General features: G+C 35.8%; 1 protein-coding gene across 1 annotated transcript in view; it reads right to left on the bottom strand.

Annotated features, from left to right (window-relative positions):
- The window catches only part of Fancm (FA complementation group M), a 389,753-nt gene that overhangs the window by 286,227 nt on the left and 78,931 nt on the right, over positions 1-24,595 (bottom strand). Inside the window, exon 7 of the mRNA XM_090395633.1 lies at positions 18,847-18,952. Within this exon, the coding sequence (XP_090251759.1) occupies positions 18,847-18,952 (106 nt within the window). The remainder of the gene's footprint in view (positions 1-18,846; positions 18,953-24,595) is intronic.

The following is a 24,595-nucleotide window of genomic DNA, read 5'->3' as shown; positions in this document are numbered from 1 at the left end:
ACAGCCATGCAAACAGCTCGATGCAAAGATGGCAACAACAATACTGAGTGAGAACAGAGCACTTATAGTCTTGCTGCTACCACAGACAGACCACTTGAAGCTCTGAAGTGACAAAGGTGAAAGCTTAACATTATGGGGAAGAAAACAGCCTTGTATGCAATTTTTGTTGCCAGTGGATTCATTCTGATTGTGGCAGACCAACAAATCAGCTCTCAAACTCTTATATCCAGCCATTTTTCTCACCCCTGTGTCTCCCCTCATTTAAATGTCTCCTATATCTCAGAAAAGTGCATGGACAGCCCAGAATGTCTTATCATGCTTGGGGGACTCATTCATGGAAAATGGAAAAAACTGAAAGAAAACTGAAATCAATTCACAATCAGTCTCAAAGATAACATGCCTACTGATAAGCTTGCTATCTGCAAGCTTCTCAACCCTCAGTGCCTCATCAGTCCAAGGATTGAGGCCAAACAAAATAAATATATATATATATATATAATGCCATCATCTGGAATTTCTATTCTGAAACAGAGCACAACGTGGAAATATATGAACGATATTGTGACCTATATGATAAAGATCTATTTTCATCAGAAACAATTGATGCAAGAGAGGAACTTATAGCAGCACTGTCTGAAAAAAAAAGTCAACAATGGGCAGAGAAAATTAAAAGCTTAGATATGAAGCACAGTAGCAGGAAAGCCTGGTTCTTACTCAAAAAATGATCTGGTAAGCCCACAACAGCAGCAACTGAAATCTGCTGTTGTGGGGTTACCAGGAAAAGCTGCCGGTATAGATGATACCAGAAATGAAATTTGCTGAAATACCCAGCATATGGAGGCAAAAGAAAGTAATACCTGTCCTGAAACCGATTAAATGAGGATCCAAAGAACTACAGGCATATAGCTCTCCTATGCACAACACTGAAGCTGTATGAGAGTTTAATCTTGAACAGACAAAGTCCAGAAATAGAGAAAGTGCTAATAAAAGAACAGGCAGGATTTAGACTAGGAAGATCATGCACTGGACAAGTATTAAACTTAACACAGTTTACTGAGGATGGCTTTGAAATGGGGGTTAGCAAGAGGAGCTGTATTTATAGATTTGACAGCAGCATATGACACACTAAATCTGAGAAAGCTTATAGTCAAAATTTACAGCATGACAAACAGCTATCGGTTAGTGGAGATATTTAGGTCGCTGCTGTTCAGTAGGAGATTCTTTGTTGATTTTGAAGGAAAAAAGAGCAGATGGCATATTCAGAAAAAACGGTCTACCCCAGGGAAGTGTATTATCTCCCATACTCTTCAATATATATATATATATATATACTAATGACCAACCTATAAACCCACAGTCAAGAACCTTCTTATATGCAGATGACCAGGCAATAAGAAGCAGCTCACACAAGAGCTAGAAACCCTTACGGTTTACTATAAGGAAAACCAACTGAAACCAAGTCCCAGTAAAACCCAAATGCGTCTTTTCCATCTCAATTTCCATTTCAATGTCAACTTTGAAAAAACTAAAACAATGATATTCCGACAACAGGAGTTACTGAACAGAGTTACGATAGGCAGATTTCAACTGGAAAATGTGGAACACTTCACATATCTCAGATGCCACATGACACATGACTTGGACCCCAAAAAAAGAGATAAAAATTAGAATAGCCAGAGCAACAACTATTTTAAAAGCCATGGACAAAATATGGAAGAGCCAAGCTATAAAGATGCAAACTAAACTGCGCATTGTAGAAACCTGTATCTTCAGCAGCATGCTCTATGGATGCGAGGCCTGGGTACTCCTGAGAGAATCTGAAAGGAGGATATTGGTATTTGAGAGGAAATGCTATAGAAAGATCTTGAGAATAAGCTGGATACAGAAAGTGAACAATGAGGAAATCTACAGACGAATACAACCAAAAGAAAACCTGATCCAGAAAATAATCAAAAGGAAATTACGTCTGTATCCAGGCCTCGCATCCATAGAGCATGCTGCTGAAGATACAGGTTTCTACAATGCGCAGTTTAGTTTGCATCTTTATAGCTTGGCTCTTCCATATGTAGAATGAATGATGAGAGAAAATTAAAAACGTTGCTGTTTGGAATGATTAAAGGAAAGAACAAAAGAGGAAGACCAAACAGAGAATGGGGTGATGACATCGTCAAATGGTGCGGAAACTCTATACATAAACTGAGTCATCTTGCACAAAATAAAATGCAATGGAAGTCCACAGTATTGCTGATGATAGGATACTGCACTCTTCCTCTTCATATAATAAGCCATGCAATGCACAAATAGCCTGAAGAACCTTAAACTCTACTACCTTCTGATCTTGAAAACATTCACCATCTTTTATAATTTTCCTACTCTCTGTCAAACCTATCCTGGAACAGTCTCCCACCACGTGTTTCCCAAAGATTCCACAGCTCTTCAAAGTCAAATATGAACAAATATGTGAACAAGTTCCTTCTTGCCCATATCCATAGTACTAGTACACTATAGGCCGACATCCTCTCATGGATGGGTTCTCCATAAAAAAAATAATAAATAAATAAATAATAAAAAAGATGAAATAAAAAAGGTAAGAAGCAAAAATCAGTGTGTTTGCAGTTGCACAGTAAAGGAATACTGGGCAACTGCTGTTTCTTCTATTAACAGGTGCAACAGAAAGTAAAGGGATGATGGTTGCCAGTTCAGTGGAGCAATGACCATTGAAATACCTGTGCCAAAACATTGCATCTGTGAAACAGAGGAGTTAGTTATGGGTTTACTCCAACCCGTATAATCTATGAGCTGAATTTCTCTCTTCTGGACAGCATCAACATTTTTTTTTAATTTTCAGGTGCATAACCCAAATATGTGAGCAGTATTCTATGGATGGATGGATTTGCATAAAGGTAAGAGTTAGGTGTACAACAGCATCTTGAATGAATGAGAATGCCTAGTTCTTTGGATGCTGAGGAATCTATCGACATGTTTATCATTTATCACAGGAGATGGTAGTCAAAGCAGAGACCTGATCTTGTCTGGTGATTTGTGTATTAATGATAGTAAGGGTAGGTTAGCTGAGTTCTCTTTTGTGCAAGATAAGGCAAGACTACATTTTGGTGGCATTATAGGTGACCAGATTGTCCTCTGCATTGAAGGATGGAACGTAAATCAATGTTTAAGGCATTAGCTACAGATGATCTTAAAGATTGGGATGTCAGAGCACTGCATGTTTTATCATATGAGTAAGATGAATGAAGAGTACTATCATCTGCAAAGTTCTGGATAAGACATGCAGTGATTGAGAGTAGGTCATTTAGGACATGTGATAGGACAGGGCCCTCGGTGATGAAGCTCGAAGAGAGGGAGCCATTAGATGGCTCCCTAAAATCTAATGGCTCACATTTGTTTAGGGAGCATTAGTTGGCTCCCTAAACAAATCTCTTCGAGTAAATGTTTAGGACATGTGATAGGACAGAGCCCTCAGTGATGAAGCTCGAAGAGAGGGAGCCATCTACAATGATATGCAGTGAACGATTAGAGAGAAAGCTTGCTACCTAATTACAGAGGGCGGCAGGTAGACCAAAAGATGGCAATTAGTTTAGCAGGCCTCAATACAAGACACAGACAAAAGCTCTGGAAATGTCCAGTGGCAGGTGATGTAAGCTGAGATGAGTGAGGTGATGGCAATTGCAGCCTGTTTCACTGTAGCTTTCTATCTCCATATTTCAGAAAGGTTGAATATGCAATTGCTTCCACACACTTACTTCAGTGTGTGGAACAACTATATATAATAGATTATAGTTTGAGAACAATTGGAGAGATGCCACCAGGACCAACATTTTTAGAGTATAAGTTATTTAATAATTTCCTGATCTCTTTTTACCGAAAAACTTCAGAAAGCATATGGTGCTCGGATCCTGGTATAGCAGGAGACAGCATGATTTTGCAAAAGGGAGGTCCTGTCTCAATCATTTATTCACATTTTATAATAAGGTGACAGTGGAATTGGATAAAGGCTACACAATACTGCTGGACTTGCAAAGGCATTTGACAGAAAATGCAAGGAAAGTTATAAGTTGCAAATGAGAATGGGTACGAGGCTGGTAGCATGGATGTGTATGTGTGTGTGGGGGGGAGGAATGATAGACACACACATCAGAGTGTGGTGTATGGTAAAGTGGAATCAAAGTGAATGAAAGTGACTAGTGAAGATAATTGCCAGTGACTCATTCTGGGAAAGTGTTAGGGTTCAATGAGCAAAAGCAACAGTCAGATCAAGAAAAGGAGAAATTTCAGAGGTTATGAGAGGCTGTGCAGTGCCAAATGATGTGAGGTCAGAAGTGGTTTGAGGAAGGGAGATCTGTGTGAGAGGAGACTTGTGCAGGATTGTGGTACGAGTTGCTAAGAGGGGAAGGTGACCTCTACAGTATATCTAGAAAGAGAAATGTTTAAAAAGAGATCAAGAGTATTGGAAGAATAAAGAAGGTTATCAGGAATTTGTGAACGTAGATACACTTTGCATTCATTGCTGATTTATAGCAAAGACTTCCGCTTCTCATCCAGCTTGGTTGGTGGCATTTGAAAAGGAGAGCCAATTGGAATTTGTAATAGCATCAAAGGATTTATATTCATATATGTACTGGGACCAAGTGTTTCCCAAAGATTCCACAGCTCTTCAAAGTCAAATGTGAACAAGTTCCTTCTTGCCCATATCCACAGTACTAGAACACTATAGGTTGACATCCTCTCATGGATGGATTCTCCATAAAAAAAAAATAAATAAATAAAGATGAAATAAAAAAAGCAAGAAGCAAAATCAGTGTGTTTACAGTTGAACAGTAAAGGGATACTGGGCAACTGCTGCTCCTGTATAAACAGGTGCAACAGAAAGTGGAGAATTCATCTATAAATATTCTGCACAGTTTTTTGCATGCCACAGAAACTAAATGCTATGTGAAAGCAGGTTGGCAGTGAACTGATGAGAGATGGTCATTAATTAGTCTGACTGCTCACTTCTTTATTGAGTTGAATATTTTTAGGGAGCTCTTAGGGGACTGAGTGTGCAAGCAATACTGGATGGACAGATTTGTGATTTGTACAGAGTTAATAGCTGTTTTCAAAGGTAAGTAATGCACTAGGTAAAACAGGAACACTAATTTTATGGATGATGAGGAGGCAATGGTTTCAACATGTTATGCCAAGAGAGGCTTGATGTGGGAGAAATACCAAGGAGAGAAATCTCATCTTGACTGGTGATTTGGGTGGTATCAAAGGTAAGTCTGGAGAATACATTTCCTTTTTGTGAGAGATAAAGCAGAAATGTGTTGTACAAGCATTGAAATTGACCAGGTTATCTGAGCGCAACTGAGGAATGATTCAGAGATCAGAATTTAGAGTTGCTCTGCGAGTTGTGATGGTTTTTGTGGTGCAAGGGTTCCAAGTGAGAATGAGGAATACAGTGTTCTGTCATTGGTGAAGCAGTGTAACAGATTAGTGGATAAGATTGGTGGATAGGTGAGATGATAGAACCTTGTAGGACCACAGCATTAACTGAATAGTTCAAAGAACTGTTCATCATCATGGGACAAACCAAATAACAGGAGCTTACTTAATAGACTTTTGTGCAAGATCTGTTTGAAAGCTTTGGAGATATTAAGTGCAGCCACTTGGGATTCACCAAACCTTTCCATGGTATTTATTCAGAGGTGGGTGACATATGTCAGTAGATTTCCTGTTGAATGTCATTGGCAGAATCCATAATGGCAGTCATGTATTGAGTATCTTCAAGGTAGTGCAGGAGTTGAAAGTTGATGGTTTTCTCAGTTACTTTGGAGTAGAGATTGGTGGTAGTCTGATGGCAAGGCATGAGTTGTACATGAACGAATTTCTAGGGTGCAGTGGAATAAGAGACCATCAAAAAAAGTGACAGAGAACAGGTCAACTCGAGAGTGCAAATCTTCTGGACAATTGGAGGAATGCCACCAGGACTAGGGAACTTTTTGATGTCTAATTCAGACAGGATTATTTTGACCAGGAGAATGTTTTTTTCTGTAGGCAACAATGCAACAGAATCATCTGGGTGCAATAACAGGGGAAGCAGTGTTTGATTCAAGTCATGGCCAATTACTCTGGGCAAGAGACCAAAAAGTATGACTGCCACATGGATATAATACAAGTTTGGTGATTGTCTGATGTTTCTTTCTGATGAGGTTGTTTCCTGCTTTCAGGAAAACTGATCTGAAATCAGTTTTCAATGCGCTGATGATTTTCTTGCAATTGTTTTAAGCTTTAGTGTATTACTAACTTCCTATCTACAATTTTCCTCCAAATCAGTCTGTTACTTGTCAAGACTCCAATATTATCACATCTTATATTTCAATCGTCTAAGGCACATTGTACCGTATCAATCCACCTATATCTTGATCTTCCTCTGGGTCGTTTTCCTGACAACCTGGCAGAGAACACTTGTTTTGCTAATCTTTCCTCACCCATTCTATTTAAGTGACCATACCACCCGAGATTAGCTCTGCTAATGCATTCCTGCATGCTGACAATGTCAAGTTCTTTCCTAATATCCGTTTTTAATATGATATTGCCATTGATGCCATCGGTTCATGCCTCTAATCTTTCTCAGGACTCTCATATCTGCGATCTCTAGTCTTTGGTCAAGTGTTTTACTTCTGACCCAGCTCTTAGATCCATAAGTTAAACCTGGTTTGAACACTGTCTTGTATACAGCTAATTTAGTTTTTTAACTAATTTCTCTCTTATTCCATATAAATTTATTCAGTTGACTTCCTACCATACCAGTGTAAAAATAATCATAATTTAAATTTCTGAATATTTTTACATATTGTTTATGTTTATTAGTTTTAGTTTCATAACATGCATTGTCGGCACTTGCGATGTGCCTGTTATTGAAATTGTTTTGTCAAAAATGATATGTAAAGCAGTTAAAAATTCATGTACTTACCGGATTTGAATAGTTGTGTTACTTTAAATAAATTTATTGTAGTTTAAAATTATCAAGTGTTGTGTTTGAAGAGACATCCTCGTTACGCTAACGTAACCTACGCGTCAGCCATTGTATTTAGTTTCTCGTTTGCCACTTTCATGGAGTGCACATGCGTGCTGAGAAGTTTGATGTGTGATTGACAGCTGACAAGATAAGCATTCAGTATCGGAGTAACGGAGAAAAAACAAGGAGAGAGTTCGGGAAGAAATTAGAACATAGACCAGCAGATATTTAGATTCAGAGGAACTTGAGTTTTTTTATGTGACAGTCGGAGGAAAATTAATAGTATATTCCGAAAAAGGAATCATGGAACTATGAAGTAAGTATTGGTAAATGAGAGAAAATATTGCTATAGGCGTTTTTCAAGGAATATTGGAGGAAACGCTAATTGGAAGATTTATAGTAGATTCCAAAAAGGGAATAATAGAACTGCAAGTTTTTTTTTAAATGGGGAGAGTTAAGACTGTCAATAAGCATTAGTGAATAAAAGAAGAAATAGCTATTTACGTTCTAAAGGAATGTTCGAGAAAACTCTGATTAGGAAGTTTCATCTGTATTAAGGACACGGAATCTAACTGTTATTTCTACTAAAAAGAAGACAGAATTAAGTCAGGAAGAATTAATGTGTGCTACATAAGTGATGACAAAGGATCCTATGAAAATGAAGAATAAAGTCATATATATTTGGAAAAGGACCTTGACAGACAGAGAAACTGGCTATGAACATTTTTTCATTGTGAAAACAAAGTGTTTAGTCTAGTCTTAAGTGTAAATTTATTTTTAAAAGGCCTTGGATCCAATTAAATTTGTAGTTAGTTATGTAATATTTGTTTGAAGTGTATATATATATATTGTTTTTGTTATATTAAATGTGTTTATTTTGTATTTTGGTCTTCAGTCAGTGATTATTTGGATTCTGAAAGAAATAGTAAAAAAGGAGGTAATTGCACCAATCGGAATGAACCCTTGTGCAATATAATATACAGGTACACTCAGAATTAAAAAAAATAATTGTTAGAAAAAAAGATTAAATAAAATAAATAAAAATCCCATATTTAAACAGCGGCGCTGCCGTAGGATTAATGTTAATTCAAAATAATTTAAAAAAATCTCTCTAATATAAGGATTAAATATTATGATAATATCCTCTATATAAATATCTCAAAATAAAAATAAATCACTTTTATTAACACCAGCTTTATCAATCCTGTTGTCTCTTTCCATATTTAATTTACTATCTTCACAAAATTGTGCCTAAGTAGCTGAAATATTTTATTTGTTCTATAGGTTCTCCATTCACAATGCAATTGATATTTTCAATGCTCCTGCCTATTTTCATTATCTTTGTCTTGTTATTGCTGACCTTCGTACCATATCCATTAGAACGATTATTCAATTTAGTCAGGAAATCTTGCAGATTTGTAGTGGATTTATTTAGAAGTATAACATCATCCGCATAAAGCAAAGAGCTGACATTAACATCTTCAATTTTGATATCAGATTTAATAGCACTTTCCTTTATTATATGATCCATATCAATAATTAATAACAGAGGGGATAATATACATCCTTGGCTAACACCTGATTTAACATTAAACCATCTTCCTGTACTTCCTTCGATTCTAACTGCTGATTTAAAACTCAAATAAAGACAAAGTAATATTTGATATAATACCCTACTGACACCATACAACTGTAGCGTTTTGAATAGCTTCTCTTGGCACCTTGTCATATGCTTTTTTCAGATCTACAAAATTTAAATACAGATCTTTGTTATATTCCGTTGATTTCTCAACTATTTGTCGTAAAGTGAAAATCTGATCCTGAGAGCCTTCATCCAGCGTGTTCTTCACCAAGCTTCTCTTCCACAATCCTTCTCAACAGTTTTTCAAGTATACTGAAATAAATCTTACCAGGAACACTCAGTAGAGAAATACCTCTGTAATTCTCACATTCAGTTTTATTTCCCTTTTTATATATGGGTACTATGAGAGCTCTACTCCAATCTTCTGGAATTTCTCCCTCTGTCCAGGTCCTCTGATCAATGCAGTGCAGCCACTGTAAGACTTTTATACCTCGAAACTTGAGCATTTCAGGTCAAATATCATTACTCCAGTTGCTTTCCCACATTTCAGACTTTTGACGTCTTTTTCTACTTTAAGTATGAATATGTATTCCTGATTGCATGCTGGGTCAGTGTTTTTTATCACTGTGCTGTCATCACTGCTAGTTTCATTTAGCAATTTTTCAAAGTAATTACTTCATACTTCAAAGATATCTTTTTCTCCAGTTTTCATATCACTTTGTCATCTCTAATTCCTTTTACAGCACTCTTGACTCCATTTCAGAGCTTCTTCAACAATCTCCAGAATATTTTGCCAGCTTCTTGATATTTATTTTCTATGTTGTTACCAAAGTCTTCTGATGAAGTTTGTTTAGCTAGTTTTACACGGTGTTTAGCTTTCTTACATTTGTCTCTGTATTCTTAAGAGCACAAGCTGACTTATTTGCAAGGAACTTTTGATATGATTTCTTCTTTTCCTTCACTATCTGTTTAACTTCCTGTGTACACCAGGGAGTTCTGATTTTTCTATCCTTGCAGACAACCTCACCATGTTTCTCAAACCTTGGAGATTCAGAGCTTGCCACTGAATCTCCAAGATTTGATTCCTGTTCTCAAACTCTTTCATTTTTTTCCGAATAATGTTTACATATTTCAGACTACAGTTCACATCTGAGAGTTGCTCAACTTTTATACGCTTTAAAACTTTCTTACATGTTCTTCTTTTCAATATGACATGCAATTTTATCCTGCTCAAGACTAAATACTGATCACTTCAATTTCAAATCCTCTGTACACTCTGGTGTCCTGCACCAGGGAGAAAACATCACTATCAAAAATAACATAGTCAATGAGACTTTTCTTATTCCTAGCCTCTTCTCTCCATGTGAATTTGTGCAGATTTTTATGTTTGAACATGGTGTTAGTAATAACCAGTCCACGTCCTGAGCAGAAATCCAACAGGTACTTGCCATTATTATTAGCTTTGCTCTTTTCTCCAAATTTTCCCAAAATATTTTTCTATGTATGACAATCATTTCCTACTCTGCTATTTAGATCCCCCACAAGGACCAACTTTTCCTTTTTCATTGTGTCAGTTGCTTTCTCTAAAGCCTCAAAAAATTCCTCCACTTCTACTTTAGCAGAACCTTCTATGGGACCATAGGCACAAATAAGCCTCATCGTCCAGTTCTCCATTCTGTTGTTTGCCCACATCACTCTACTTGAAATTGCCTGCCATTGAAGAAGATTAGCCGGCCTGGTTAGCTGAGTGGTCAGCATTGCTCTCCAGACAAAAGGCTGTGGGTTCGAATCTCGCCATGGATGTTTGTGATTGTCTGTGAAAATACTAGAGATGGTGGTGGGCAGTAGTTGGCATTGGTGGATGACGGGTGGGTGAAGTTGAGTGGTGGAAACAGAGAGTTGTAGAGTACTTGAACTCCCTCGAGGTGTCAAATAATAATAATATTTAGTGTTGAATAACATGACTACTCTTTCTTTTCCTTGATGCAGATCCTATAGAAAAAGTAATATACGAGGGTGATCTGAAATGTTCTCGAACTCGACCATAGATGGCAACACTATTGACAAGATTTGTTTTTTTTCCTAAGTTCATACATCTGTCATAAGCATTCATGTGAAATTGCAAGTCATTCTATTAAGTAGTTTGTTTTATACAGCTGTCTGAAGCAAAAGTGTTGTCTGTATCCCTTGAAATGGATAAAATTGAGTATTGTGCAGTTATAAAATTCTTTGTAAAAGAAGGTTTAATGCAAAAGAAATTCATTCGAAGTTCATAAAAGTTTATGGGGCACTCTTCTCCTTCGTTTTCAATAATTAAGAAATTGGATGCCAAGTTTAAACATGGATGTACCAGCCTTGAAGATGATCCGTGTGAAGGACATCCAAAAAGTGTAACAAAAACACCAGAAATCATTGATCAAATGCACGATATGGTACTGAATGACTGGGGAGTCAAAGTGCTTGAAATTGCTGAGAATATAGGCATTTCAAAAGAATGTGTAGGATATATTTTGCATGAAGAATTGCAAATGAAAAAGCTTTGCGCAAGATGGGTGCTGTGCTTGCTCACAGCAGATCAAAAGCGCACTCGCATGAAAATCTCTGAAAAGTGCTTGGAGCATTTTAACAAGAATAAAACTGATTTTGTGCGTTGATTTATTACTACAGGTGAGACTTGGATTCACCGTTATACACACCAGAATCCAAACAGCAGTCAAAACAGTGGATAGAAGCTGGTTGTTCAGCACCAATGAAGACAAAGTTGGTTCCATAAGCAGGAAAGGTCATGGCATTGGTGTTTTGTTATGCTAAAGACATTTTGTTTATTAATTATCTTGAAAAGGGAAAAACAATAACCGGGGAATATTATTCCGATGTTATAACCAGACTAGATGAAAAAATTTGTGAGAAAAAAACCCACTTTTGCAGAAGAAAAATCATTTTTCATTAGTACAATGCACTTGCCCACAAAGGTGTTTTGGTAATGGGAAAATTAAGGGATCTGAACTATGAATTGTTGGAACACCCACCCTATTCCCCAGATTTGACTCCCTCTGACTTCTATCTCTTCCCAAAACTAAAACTCTTCCTTGCTGGTCAGCATTTTTCTTTGAATCAAGAGATGATTGCAGCTGTAGAGGGGTATTTTGAAGATCTTACTGAGAACCACTACAGGAACTGGATAATGGTGCTGGAGCATTGCAGGAATAAATGTATTAGTCTTAGGGGAGATTATGTGAAAAATAAAAGTTTTGAAATTATAAATTTGTTTTTTCATTGTTAGGCTGGAAACTTTTCAGACCATCCTCATATTTCATCTATTTTGGGACAGTTTTTAGTGAAGATGGGAAGTTAAATCTGAAAATATACAACAGATTGAGCAAAGCTGGTATGATGGGTGGCCACTTGCATAAATTTATATGGAATGAAAGAGAAATTAGCCAAAACACTGAACTGCTAGTATAGTAGACAGTGTTCATACCAGTGTTAAATTATGGATTTGAAAGATGAATTATAAATAAAGGGCTTGATAAAAGACTAGAGACCATATATATGAGTATTCTGAGAAAATAGGAGAGTGAACAGATGTCAATAGCAGAATGATATTAAAAATTAGATTAGCTCTGCTTACACATTCTTGAATGTGTAAGCAGAGATAATCTAATCTGGTATGGACACTTAAATAGAATGGGTGAAGAAAAGTTAGCAAATCAGGTGTTTGGTACAAAGATGGCCAGAAGGAGATCCAGAGGAAGACTAAGATCTAGGTGGATTGATTCAGTCAGAAGTGCCTTAGAAGGTGCCAAGAAATTATATTCTTGGTTTCATCCTTTATTCAAGTGTAAGTAAATACTTTGCACATGAAGTAATATCATGACAGGGCAACTGATATACAGAGGCTAATGACCACATCAACTGCCTTAGTAATTTCTTGGCATCTTTAATTTATAATATAACCAAGTGGAAAAACTTTCAACATTTATCTGATCCAGATTATTTTAATACTATTTTAATAGATAATTTTAGCCCTCCTTATCTGTGGGTTCACTGTCTACCCCTGTCCGAAAATATTAAATGGAAAACTCCAGAAATAAACTATTTATAATTACATTACATTGGCAAAGTGGATATTAAATCCAACATTATTTCAAAGATGAATGTTTGTAGAAACTATGAAAGCTTCATAAGTTGGCCTGAAAGCTTACGAGAATACAATCCTCGGCATCCCTGAGTTGCCTTCACTACTTAAGTCGGTAGTGCAACTCAGGGATGCCAAGGATTGTATTCTCGTAAGCTCTCAGGTCAATTTATGAAACTTTCATAGTTTCTACAAACATTTGACTTTGAAATAATGTTGGATCTAATATCCAATTTGCCTATGTAATTTTACATCATTGAGATGAAGCGGCTCTTTCTTTTAGTAATAGAAAATTCATTAGTTTTAAATTGCATGCTGTTCTGGGTAGTTCTCGGTTAACAAATCGACTGTTGTGGTATCGCAGGCTATTATACTTAAAAATAGCCCCAAAGCACAGGAGTACAGATGCTGGCAATTTGGATATGCCAGAGAGAAGCTATAAAGGGTTTCCATTTAAGTGAAAAATGGTGAAAGTTCTTGACTTCATAAAATAATAAATAAATAATAATGACAACGTATGCTGAGGTTGCTAAGATTCTATTAACATTCAGAAAACTTTTATTACAGTATGTTGTTATAATTGTTCTATTTTATTATTATTTAGAATTGTTAATTTCTTACTGTGCCTAATTTATAAATTAAACTTTATCATAGGTATGTATGTAAGTGAGTATGTATATATAAGGTTCAATACTACCTGTGAGATACCTGAAATACCTATCCTGAGATACCTATCCAAGCCTAATAAAGTTGCTCCTGTCACAGACTAGAATATAGAACCTATATTTTCAACCTGGTTGTCCGAGTGGTTAGAGTATCCGCTCTCCAGCCAAAAGGCTGCGGGTTCAAATCCTGCCATGGGCATGGATGTTTGTGATTGTCTGTGAAAATACTAGTGGTGGGTAGTAGATGGCTTTGGTGTAGTTTATGATGGTGGTTGTGGTTCGCTGCAGTTCAATGAGTCTTTGGACTCCTTGGAGGTGTCATGTAATAATAATAATAATAATTCATGTGTGCTGAAAAATATTTACTGTTTATTTTGATCCTAAGAATAGCACCAATTAGAAAATGGTTACTATCACACTCAGCTCCTGTGTGACTCTGAATATTCTGGATGCAATTTCTGTCTTTTACTGATTATGATATATTAGATTAAATATATATCCAGTGGGAGATTTCCATGTTTATTTATGTATATTCATCCTCATAAACACATGATGCTTATTATTAAATTTCTAGAAGTGGCCAAACTGATCAGTCTTTCTCTATCAATATCTGTTTCTTCATGTCTGCTTCGAATTCCAATAATTTTTTTAAAATATATATTTCTCCTTTTTCGATTTTTGCAATGAAAATCTCCTGATAGGATAATTATATCCTTTTGTGGAATTTTTTTTTGAGGATTAATTCCAGTTTTTCATAGAAATCACCTTTTAGTTTCTCTTCTGTAAGTGCATGTACATTAATAAAAGTCAACTGAAAGTCACTATTTAGAAAACAATTTTGTTTGCCTAAAATTAATTTGTCAATACAGACAGATGGGATATCAGCAGAGATGCTAAGAGTGTTCATCTGAACTGGCTGTGCCTTTGATCCTGCTGTATAATTTGAGGGAATTATCACATATCCCCAAAGATTGATATATTTATCAACCTATCAGTATCTTTCAGAGAGTAGTGAAGATTATAGAAAAGTTGGTAAGAAATCACACACAGAAAATCACATATAGACAAAAAAGGTACACTTTGTAGTAAACAGCATGACCTTTCCTGAGTTTACTAACGAAAGGTCATGTCTGAGTAGCATGCTCACATTTCATAATAATGTTGTAGTTGAATTACACAAGGGGGGATGGATACACTGTGCTACTGTTGGACTATGTAGGGCATAAGTTGAAGGATATGGGACTGCATATATCATGCACTCCCATATCCTTCAATGTGGGCATTATAAACTACTAGTTTGAATAAGAGAATCACTGACAGATATCAAAAAGTTGTGTATGGAGGATGTGATTCTGCAAGATTGAAGGTGCAGTGATGTAATCCAGGGACCAAGCTTTGGTCCGTTGTTATTTAGTCTTTACATTAATGACAATGGGAAGAAATCCTTCCCAATTTTAAATCAACAGAAGACATACAGCTGTTTGATGATGATGTAAAGATAGGCAAGGTAATCAAGAATGCAACTTATTTGCAGAATACTTTGAATAAGTAGGAATTGTGGACATATGGACAATGGCTGTCATTTAATGTTAGTAAATGTAAAGTTAAGCACTCTGGTGTAATGAGATATTCAATGGCATATTATATTGGCATGGATATTATATTGGCAGGAATGCTTTTATGTCCCAGGGCTACATAGCAAAAATTGTAAACATAACACAGAGGATACCTGTAATGCTGAAACAAACATTGACACATAGAAAAGAGAAGTCATTTTGCCTGTTTACAGAGCATTGATATGACTCTGAACTACTGTGCACAGATCTGGTATTTATTTTCAAGGTGATGCAGATATGCTGGAAAGGGAGCAAAGGAGAATGTTAAAGATGATATCAGGACTGTAGAATGTAGATTTACAAAGAGAGACTGAAAATTTGTAGACTGCAGATGCTAGTAAACAGGACAAAGAGGAGGGAAGGGGGCACTTTGACAGAGACCTATAAACTTCTAAAAGGGTAATATACAACAGCAGTAGATGGAATTTTTAATTTTATGGACAGGACAAGAGACCATCAATGGAAGTTGAGAATGAATGCAGTCAAGAAACATATGAAAATTAGACCTTTCTCTTATATAGCAGTGCATAATTGGAATGGATTGCCTTTAATAGTGGTGGTGGGTGCAGGTAGTATGAATGAATTCAAGAAGAGGTACGATAGCTGGTGTGGTCGATATGGGCCTCCCTTGATGAGTCTCTGACTCTCTGGAGGTCTCTTGAAATAATAGTAACATCAGACCATCATCTCACTTATTAGAGGTCTAAAATTATCAAAAAAAAAAAAAAGTTCCATATTTTGCCTCTAGAGCAGGCCTGTACAACATGCGGCCCACAATGCTATTTATTTTGGCCCGTCTGCCTGATTAAAATTAATTAATCATAAGGGGAATATGAAATTAGACGATTTGAATTAAATTTTTAATAAGACTGCATGTGTTTACGTTCATGAGATTAATGTCACAATCATGTTTCTTTCAACTCGACAATAAATCGCATTTGGAGTTATTCCCACTGTCGTATTTAATAACAAATTATTACAAACGCTTCGACGTTTTGTTAGTGCTAGTGTTGCTGTGGGGAAATTCAAAGTTACATCTCCGTGATAATGACTTGATGTCTACGAACGAGAACAAATCGTACTACACAAAGTTGGCCGTGCCTTGACTGGCTTTGGCAGTGTAGCGGTTGGCTGTAACTGGAACAATACATTACATAACTGTTATCATAACCTGCATTATTGTGAGTTTTTCATCATTAGTTTTTTGTTATTAATATAGTCAATCTCGACACAATGAGCTTAAGAAAAGCGTAAAATAGATTCGGAACATTGAACATTTATCCCTGAGTGGACAAACAAATATTTTTTTACGTTGTTTAAGGACAAAATAGAGTGCATTGTTTGCCGGGAATCTATCGCTGTGCTGAAAGAGTACAATCTGAGACGTCATTTTTAATAGAAACATCCTAACCTTGGCAAGTCGGATGCAAGTGAAAAGCAAATAAAAGCAGCAAAGTTATTGAAAGTCCTTAGCGGTGAGCAACAAGCTTTTAAAAAAGTGGCATCTGCAAATGAAGTTGCCACAAAGGTAAGCTTAAAAATATCACAAGAAATAGTTTGTGCTGGCAAATCATTTACTGAGGGAGAGTTGATAAAAAAGTGCCTGATGATTGCCGTTTCCGAATTGTGTCCTGATAAGAAAAATAATTTTGAAAATATCAGTTTGTCCGGTATGACTGTTCAGCGCAGGCTGACTGATATTGCCTAGGATCTTGAAGATAACCTGCAAAAATCGGCTTGTGAATTTGTCTATTATTCGCTTGCTATGGATGAAAGTACTGACGTGAAAGATACTGCACAGCTTTTAATATATCTAAGAGGCGTTAATAAGAATTTTGAGGTGACAGAGGAGCTTGCTGGTTTGTGTTCAATGAAAGGAAGAACAACAGAAAAGCAGATCGCAGAAAATGTAAAGGTGTCCGAAAAACTATCCTTAAATTTCAAGAATTTAGTAGCACTTTGCGCTGATGGTGCCCATCTATGTGTGGAAAAAATGTTGGTGCTGTAACATTTATTGAACAGTATGCAGGTAAACCACTGACAAAATTTCACTGCCTAATTCATCAGCAGGTGTTATGTTCAAAGGTTTTGCAGTTTGATCATGTGATTAAAGTAGTATTTGCTCTGGTCAACTATATTCGAGCTCGGGGTTTGAAATACAGAATGCTTCAGGCATTTCTAGAAGAAAATGATGCCGAGTACGGGGATCTACCATACCACACTGATGTACATTGGTTGAGCCGCTGTAAAGTTTTGTCACGCTTTGTCGCTCTAAAAAGTGAACTAGTTGAATCTTTGAAATCTCAAGGAGATATGGAAAAATTCCCAGAAATAATGGATAAAGAATGCAATCAAGATTTATTTTTCTTGTGTGACATTTTGGGTCACTTGAATGACCTTAACTTACATCTTCAAGGGGAAAAAAAGTTTCTTTTTCAGTTAATGTCTCTTATAAATTCAAAATGAAATTAAGTTTGTTTGAAAACCAACTTGCTAAGGGGGATATGTCACATTTCTTAACTTGTTGACAGAATATTCCATCAGAATATCATTCAATGGTGGGTGGAAAATATAAGCAGCACATATTACTTCTAAGTGAAGAGTTTCAGAAAAGAATGCCATTGAGTAATGAAGACGAAGTCAGCATAAAAGTGATCGAGGATCCGTTTTCTATCGAAGCAGAAAATCTACCTGTCAAACTCCAGATGGAAGTTATTGATCTCCAGTGTTCTGAAAACTATCGGATCAATCATAGGGAGAGTACTTTATGAGAGTTTTATTCTATTCTAGATCAGGATAAATTTAAAAGTTTGTTGGATACTGCCTACCAGGTATTTTGTAAGTTTGGGAGCACACATACTTGTGAACAAACATTTTCGGTCATGAACATGAACAAAACCAAACAGCGTTCATCTTTAAGTGATATCAATTTAGAGGCTATATTAAGAAAGGCCACGTTAAACATGACACCAAACTTTGATAAAATAGTGGCAACAAAGAAATGCAATGTGTAACATTGTGACATTCAGAATGTCACAATGTGGCATTCAATCACTGATATTTCACTGAGAATGAGTGTGATATTCTCAGTGATGAAATAATTAGTAAACCTTGTGTTTATGTTTAAGTGGTTTCTATTGAAAAATTTTGCATCTATATCTGTTTGTAAATACTTTTGATTATAATTTTAATTGTAATTCTCTAAAAAAATTTGAATATGCATATTAATTAGTATTTACTGTAGACCTACTAACAAATTTACTTAAGTTTAGCTGCAGTGGACTAGTCTAAGATTCAAGGTCCGAAGTGATCTGGCCCTTGGTCAGGCGGTCCAAGTTGGGTTTGGTCCTCAAAGACAATCAAGTTGTGCAGGCCTGCTCTAGAGTATAGTTCCAAATTTATTTGACCAACTGCTTATTAATGATACTAAAATGTGGTATCGCTACCAATCTCATCAACCAACATTTTAATCAAATAATACTTTCATATTGCAGATGCCTATGGCATTATTCCATACTTCATATATTAATCTGAATTGCATTTTATAAAAAGTTAAAAATTCAAGTATACTCTTGTAAAAATCAACATGAGATTCATATACATCAACAAACATATTACTTCAATGTAGCCTACTATATAATTTGGGGAGTGGCTTCTTAGTTACTTTTTTTTTTTTTGATACTGCATATACCAAACATCTTAGCTCTATTCTAACATGCAAAACTGCCCTAGACCTGAAGATGAGAAAATGGAGAGGGAATTACACGGCATGCAAATTATTATACATTTAATCGTGTTCAATATTTATAAAAGAAACAAAATCAGTATACCTGCTTGATGTTTCTCAAAGTGTTCAACAATAATTTCTTCAAGTTTTCTGAGTTTGGGATGACCTGGATAAAAGGGTTTTGTGACATTACTGCAATTCCTCAAATTCTAATTCGAAAAAAAATAAATAAATAAAAAATTAATTACAATTCAGAATAATACTAAAATTTATTATAGCACATTACCATTATCAAGAAAAAAGACAGTTAATTCAGACTCACAGTTTAAAGATAAAAATTGACACATCTGTAGTATATTTAGCCGGCAAAGGTTGGTCGATTGGTAGAGCCTCTGCTACTAATGGCTCAGTTAAGTAAGTTTGAGCGCGGTTAGTAGTTGGAAGGGGACCAATCGTTTGATGCTGTTGGCACACTCTCCCTCGATGAGTCTTTGGACTCCCTGGAGGTGTCACATAATAATAATAATAATAATAATAATTTGTCATATGTTGTCACAAACAAAATAATGCAACAAATTAAAACTAATTAATGTATATCAATTTTATTAATTTATTCATAATTGTAAGCCAGCACTTCTTTAAAGGACACATTCACATAAGCCTCAATCATAAACACTCCAAATTCTCAAGCTCATTTTATCAAGTTACTAAAGGGTATAAATAAAATCATCAATTCCTGTTATGTACCTATAAAATGGTGTACATGATATCATGAGATTAAGCTTCATGATTAAACTAACTTAACAAGTATTCCAACAGAAATCGTCAGGTCAGGACAGTTTCTGTTGGAGTTTTTGATTTCTTTCTTTGTGAACTCTGATCTTTTTATTTTCCCTAAATATTTGCTTATCCGGTCTCTCCACCAGATAAACAAAGTGGCCTTCCTCTTGGTCTTTACTTCTCAATTTTCATTTTATACATTCTTCTTGGTATTCTTCCTGAATTCATTCTACATCCAAACCATTTCACGTGGAAAGTTCATAATCTTTTCTTCAACACTTTCCAGTTCCAAAACATTTCTGATATCCATATTTCTTATTCTATCTTTACTTGTTTTTTTCCAATATTGACCTCAAAGCCTACATATCCATATGTACTTTACTTATGTCTTCTTTGCTAGTTTCCATGTCTCTACAGTAGGGATGCACAGACCATGGCCAGCCCTCCGTTGATTTGCTGGCGCCCCGCCTCATCGTGTATTATTTTAACTTTAATAAGTTACACGATAGGTAATTTTTAAAAATTGTACATGCACAAAGCAAAGTAGATGTGACTTCACAATTGCCTGTCTGCTTGCGATAATCGGTTAGTAATAATGTTAACAAATTTCATAATTCGTCTATTTGTCATATGAGTATTTTGTTTTTGTAGGTGCAGTTGCTACAATTAATTATCACCGCTAGGAAACGGTAAAAAATAAATTCTACAATGGATAAAGCAGGGCCAAGTAAGAAATGCAAACTACAGAATAAAAAACAGCAGTTTCAGGATAGCTGGACCGAAAAATATGGTTTTGTGCAGTCGTTTAATAATATCGTGTGCTTGATTTGCAAAAGTGCTGTAGCCATACCAAAAGAATACAATATAAGGAGACACTATGAAATTCTGCATTCTACATTTTCAAATCTACCTGAAGAACTACGTAAACAAAAGATTTCATTTTTGAAACGAGAATTGACAGGTCAGCAAGTGATGTTTACAAAACCTATTCAAGATTCGTAAATCGCAACAGAAATAAGTTTTGAAATATCTCGCCTTATAGCAAAAAGGTGCCGACCATTTACAGACGGAGATTTCGTTAAATATTGCCTTGAGATAGCTGCTAAAAAAATTTGTCTTGAATCAGCCAAAAATATTGAGAAAATTCAATTAAACAGGATGACTGTGCAAAGAAGAATTACTGCAATGTTGGAACATGTAAAGGACCAATTAACATCTTATTCAAAGAAATTTGCGTATTTTTCATTAGCTATTGATGAATCAACTCACATCACTTCCACAGCCCAGTTGTTAATATTTGCACATGGAATAACACAAGAGTTTGAGGTAAGTGAGGAGCTGATTGGAATGAGTTCATTGTCAGATCAAACGAAAGGTAATGACATGTTCACTGGGCTTTTGGAAGTGTTCCAAAATTAATTTAGATCTGACAAAATTATCAGGTATCACGACTGACGGAGCTCCTTCCATGATAGGAGCTAATTCTGGATTGGTAACATTATTAAAACAGCATTTGGGACGGCATGACAATGAGTTGATACAATTCCACTGTATAATCCACCAGGAGAGCTTGTGCTCTAAGAAACGTGGATTTGAACATGTCATGAAAGTTGTGGTTTCAACGATTAATTTTATAAAATCCCGTGGCCTTAATCACCGACAATTTAAAAAGTTTCTTGAAGACATTGAAAGTGAATATGGTGACTTAATTTTTTATACGGAAGTGAGGTGGCTAAGTCGTGGACAAACATTGGAGCAGTTCCTAAATTTAATTGATGAAATTGAAATCTTCATGACTGAAAAAAACAAAAACATCTCTGACATAAAAAATCCGGATTGGTTATGTGACTTAACCTTTCTGGTTGACATTACTAATCATTTAAATATGTTAAATACGCGACTTCAGGGCAAAGATCAATTGGTTACTCAACTTTACGGCCACATTTTGTCTTTTCAATGCAAGTTAAATCTATTTCAAATCCAACTGAAGTCAGGGAATTACATCCATTTTCCTAATTATAAGAAAGTTTCTGAAAAGTTCAATGTCAACTTCAAAACTGTGTATGTTGAAAAGATTGATAACTTGATATCAGCCTTCAAGGATCAGTTTTCTGATTTTAAAAAAGTGAAACCATTGCTAGATTTATTTAGCAATCCTTTTGCCATTTTGCCCAAAAATGCACCCGAATCAGCAAAGCTTGAACTCATCGACATTCAAAACGATGAGAGCCTGCGAAATAAATTTAACAAAGGCAATTTATTAAACTTCTATCACTGTGTTTGATAAAAACAATTATAAATGGTTGCTAGATAATGCATTAAAACGTGCAAGCCTCTTTGGCTCAACATATATTTGTGAACAAACTTTTTCAATCATGAATATTAACAAATCAAAAAAAAAAAAAAAAAGGAACCGCTTGACTGATGAAAATTTAGAATCAATTTTTGCAGTTGGCTACTACGAAACTCGAACCAAATATCAAAACAATTGTCAAATCAATGCAATGTCATGCATCAAATTAAATTCGCTTACTTTTTATTACCTTTTTTGTAACAATTATGATAGGTATAGATAAAATAAAAAACATATGGTAGATAACTTTCAAGTTTTTTTTGGCAGCCCTCCCATAAGTAACAGTGGAACTATGAGGCCCTTGGCCTTAACAAGTTTGTGCATCCCTCTACAGCATAAAATAAAATGGACAAAAAGTAACTTCTGTTAATCAAAAGCTTACACTTTGGGGGACCTCATTGTCTTTTCAATATATACTGATCTAAATTTCAATTACTAGAAAGAACATTTCCCAAGTATATGAAGTTTTCAATACTCACCAACTGAGTATTGAAGAGCTATCAAAGACTATCATTAACCTGTCAATTTTCTCTACAGTTTAAACCATGCAGTAATTAATAGCAATAACTTATAGTTGCACGTTATTCCATTGCATATCACTTCTACAGCTGTAGTTCATCAGAATTAGCATCAATAATACCCCCCCCCCACTTTGTCAATTCAAACGCATGTAGTAACTAACCAACACTCCTTCACAGTGCAACTCCAAACTCACAGAACAAATTTCTCCTCCTACTCCTCTTTGTTCATCCCTTCTACTGGAACAGTCAACCATATCACGTGTTTCCCAAGGAATACAATCTACAGCTCTTCAAGATAAATGTGAATAAGTCCCATTCACGGTTAGTGTACTACAGGTTGATCAACCTCTCGTGAAAAGGTTCCTCTTAAAAAGCTGTTTCTCTTTTCAGGTTATTAACCACATCTAGGAACACCATTCAGCACCAAATAAACAATGGAAATAAGACAATTCCTTGTCACAGTCCATTCTTAAATGTAAACCATTCTAAATTACCAAATTTAGTCCCACACAGCTCTTATGCATACATAACCATTTCTTCTCTTGCTAAGCCTATCATTTCCAAACTTTCCCAGATATTTCCCACTGAACCAAATCAATAAATAGGCTTTTATAAAATTCCCATCATTTTCCTTACAGCAAAAAATCAAATCACAGTTTATCTCCCTTTTCTGAAACCAAAGTGTTCTTCTCTTAGAACTGTCCCTATTTTATCTCTTACTCTTGATGCCATTATTGCAACAATTAACACTGGAACGCTGACTGGATGAAGCCACAAACTGGCTGCTATACTCAAGTACAGACATGTTGACATCACATCCAATAAATAAAATGGAAAGGGGAAAAAGGTCGAAGAATATTGGCAAAGGATAAAAAGATCCTATACTATGGAACAACAACTGGTCACAATGGAGTAATCATAGCAGTTTGTGAGTGCCTATGGGACTGCATTACTGAAGTTGACCATATCTCTGCCTGTCTGATAAGCTTCTGGATTGATATGGAGACCACACCTGTACGCATTATCTCCTGCTACGCACCTCAGCCAGGATGCCGAGCTGAGGAGCATGACAAATTTTGAACAGACTTAGAAACATTCATCCAAGCCATCAATGGCAAATCTGATGAACCACAAATTATTGGTAGACACTTAAATGGCCATGTCCATTCCCAAGATGGTTTTAACCATATATGATGGTTGGGGATATGGCACAAGCAATGATGCAGGCGAATGTACTTAAAATGTCCTGAAGGATCTGGTGTGGGCAAACACATTTTTCAGGAAACACCCATTCCACCTCATCATCTATTACAGTGGTGATCATGAAACAAAAATTGATTACTGGATGATACAGAAGAGACCTGAAACTCAACTCTAACCAAGGTATTCTGTTAAAATTTCAGGATTTGTGAAGTGTTCCGTCGTAAGAAAAATTTGAGAAACGCTGGCCTAGTTCATCCCTAATATCATTAATATATCTGCCCAAGTCAAGAATGCATGATCACTTTCACAAACTAAACATAATGGTCAACTCATTTACAGACAGATACTCAGAAGCAATTATCAGATCAAATGTTATTGAAATGCATGTCTCTTCTATCATATACTGCTTAAGGTAGTTATCGAAGTAATTCTATAACTTTTCCTCTGACCTTGGATGCTTTCTTCTCCCTCCATAGCTGAAATTATCCATAATGATAATTATGGATAATTTCATGAATGATGAGCACCATCCGCTATTTGGCCAGACTACAGTGCCCAAAGATTAAGATTCTGACATAGCTTCCTAGCAACCATTGAACCACCTAAAAATCCTCAAAAAGACAGGACTTCAACAATGGTGTTCACTATACCCTGAGAATAATACTGATACTCCAACAGCCGAACATCTTCCACGTGGTGCTCACTTGGACTGGAATACTTGGAAAAGCCTCAACAGACTATGAACAACAGGACACTGCAAACAAAACCTCATCGAATGGGGCTACTTCACTGGACCAGATAATTGTTGTATACTTATATCCTGCCCAGAAAGAGCAGTTGATTGCATAAGATTCTGGACCATATTTATTGTATATAACTTATGTACAGTTTCTTTTTTCTTCATATTTTACTTATTATTCCCTGTATAATTTACTTACCTACCAACTTCTCTCCACAGCCAGCATTCCAAAGCCCCAATATTGTGCGAGTCACTC

The sequence above is a fragment of the Typopeltis vanoorti genome, chromosome 1 (genome assembly GCF_054136105.1).
Source record: "Typopeltis vanoorti isolate ZY-2024b chromosome 1, IOZ_Tvanoo_1.0, whole genome shotgun sequence".
In the NCBI taxonomy this organism is placed as follows: Eukaryota; Metazoa; Arthropoda; class Arachnida; order Uropygi; family Thelyphonidae; genus Typopeltis; species Typopeltis vanoorti.
The sequence above is the reverse complement of the archived record's forward strand: the minus strand, read 5'-3'. Positions and strand labels throughout refer to the sequence as shown.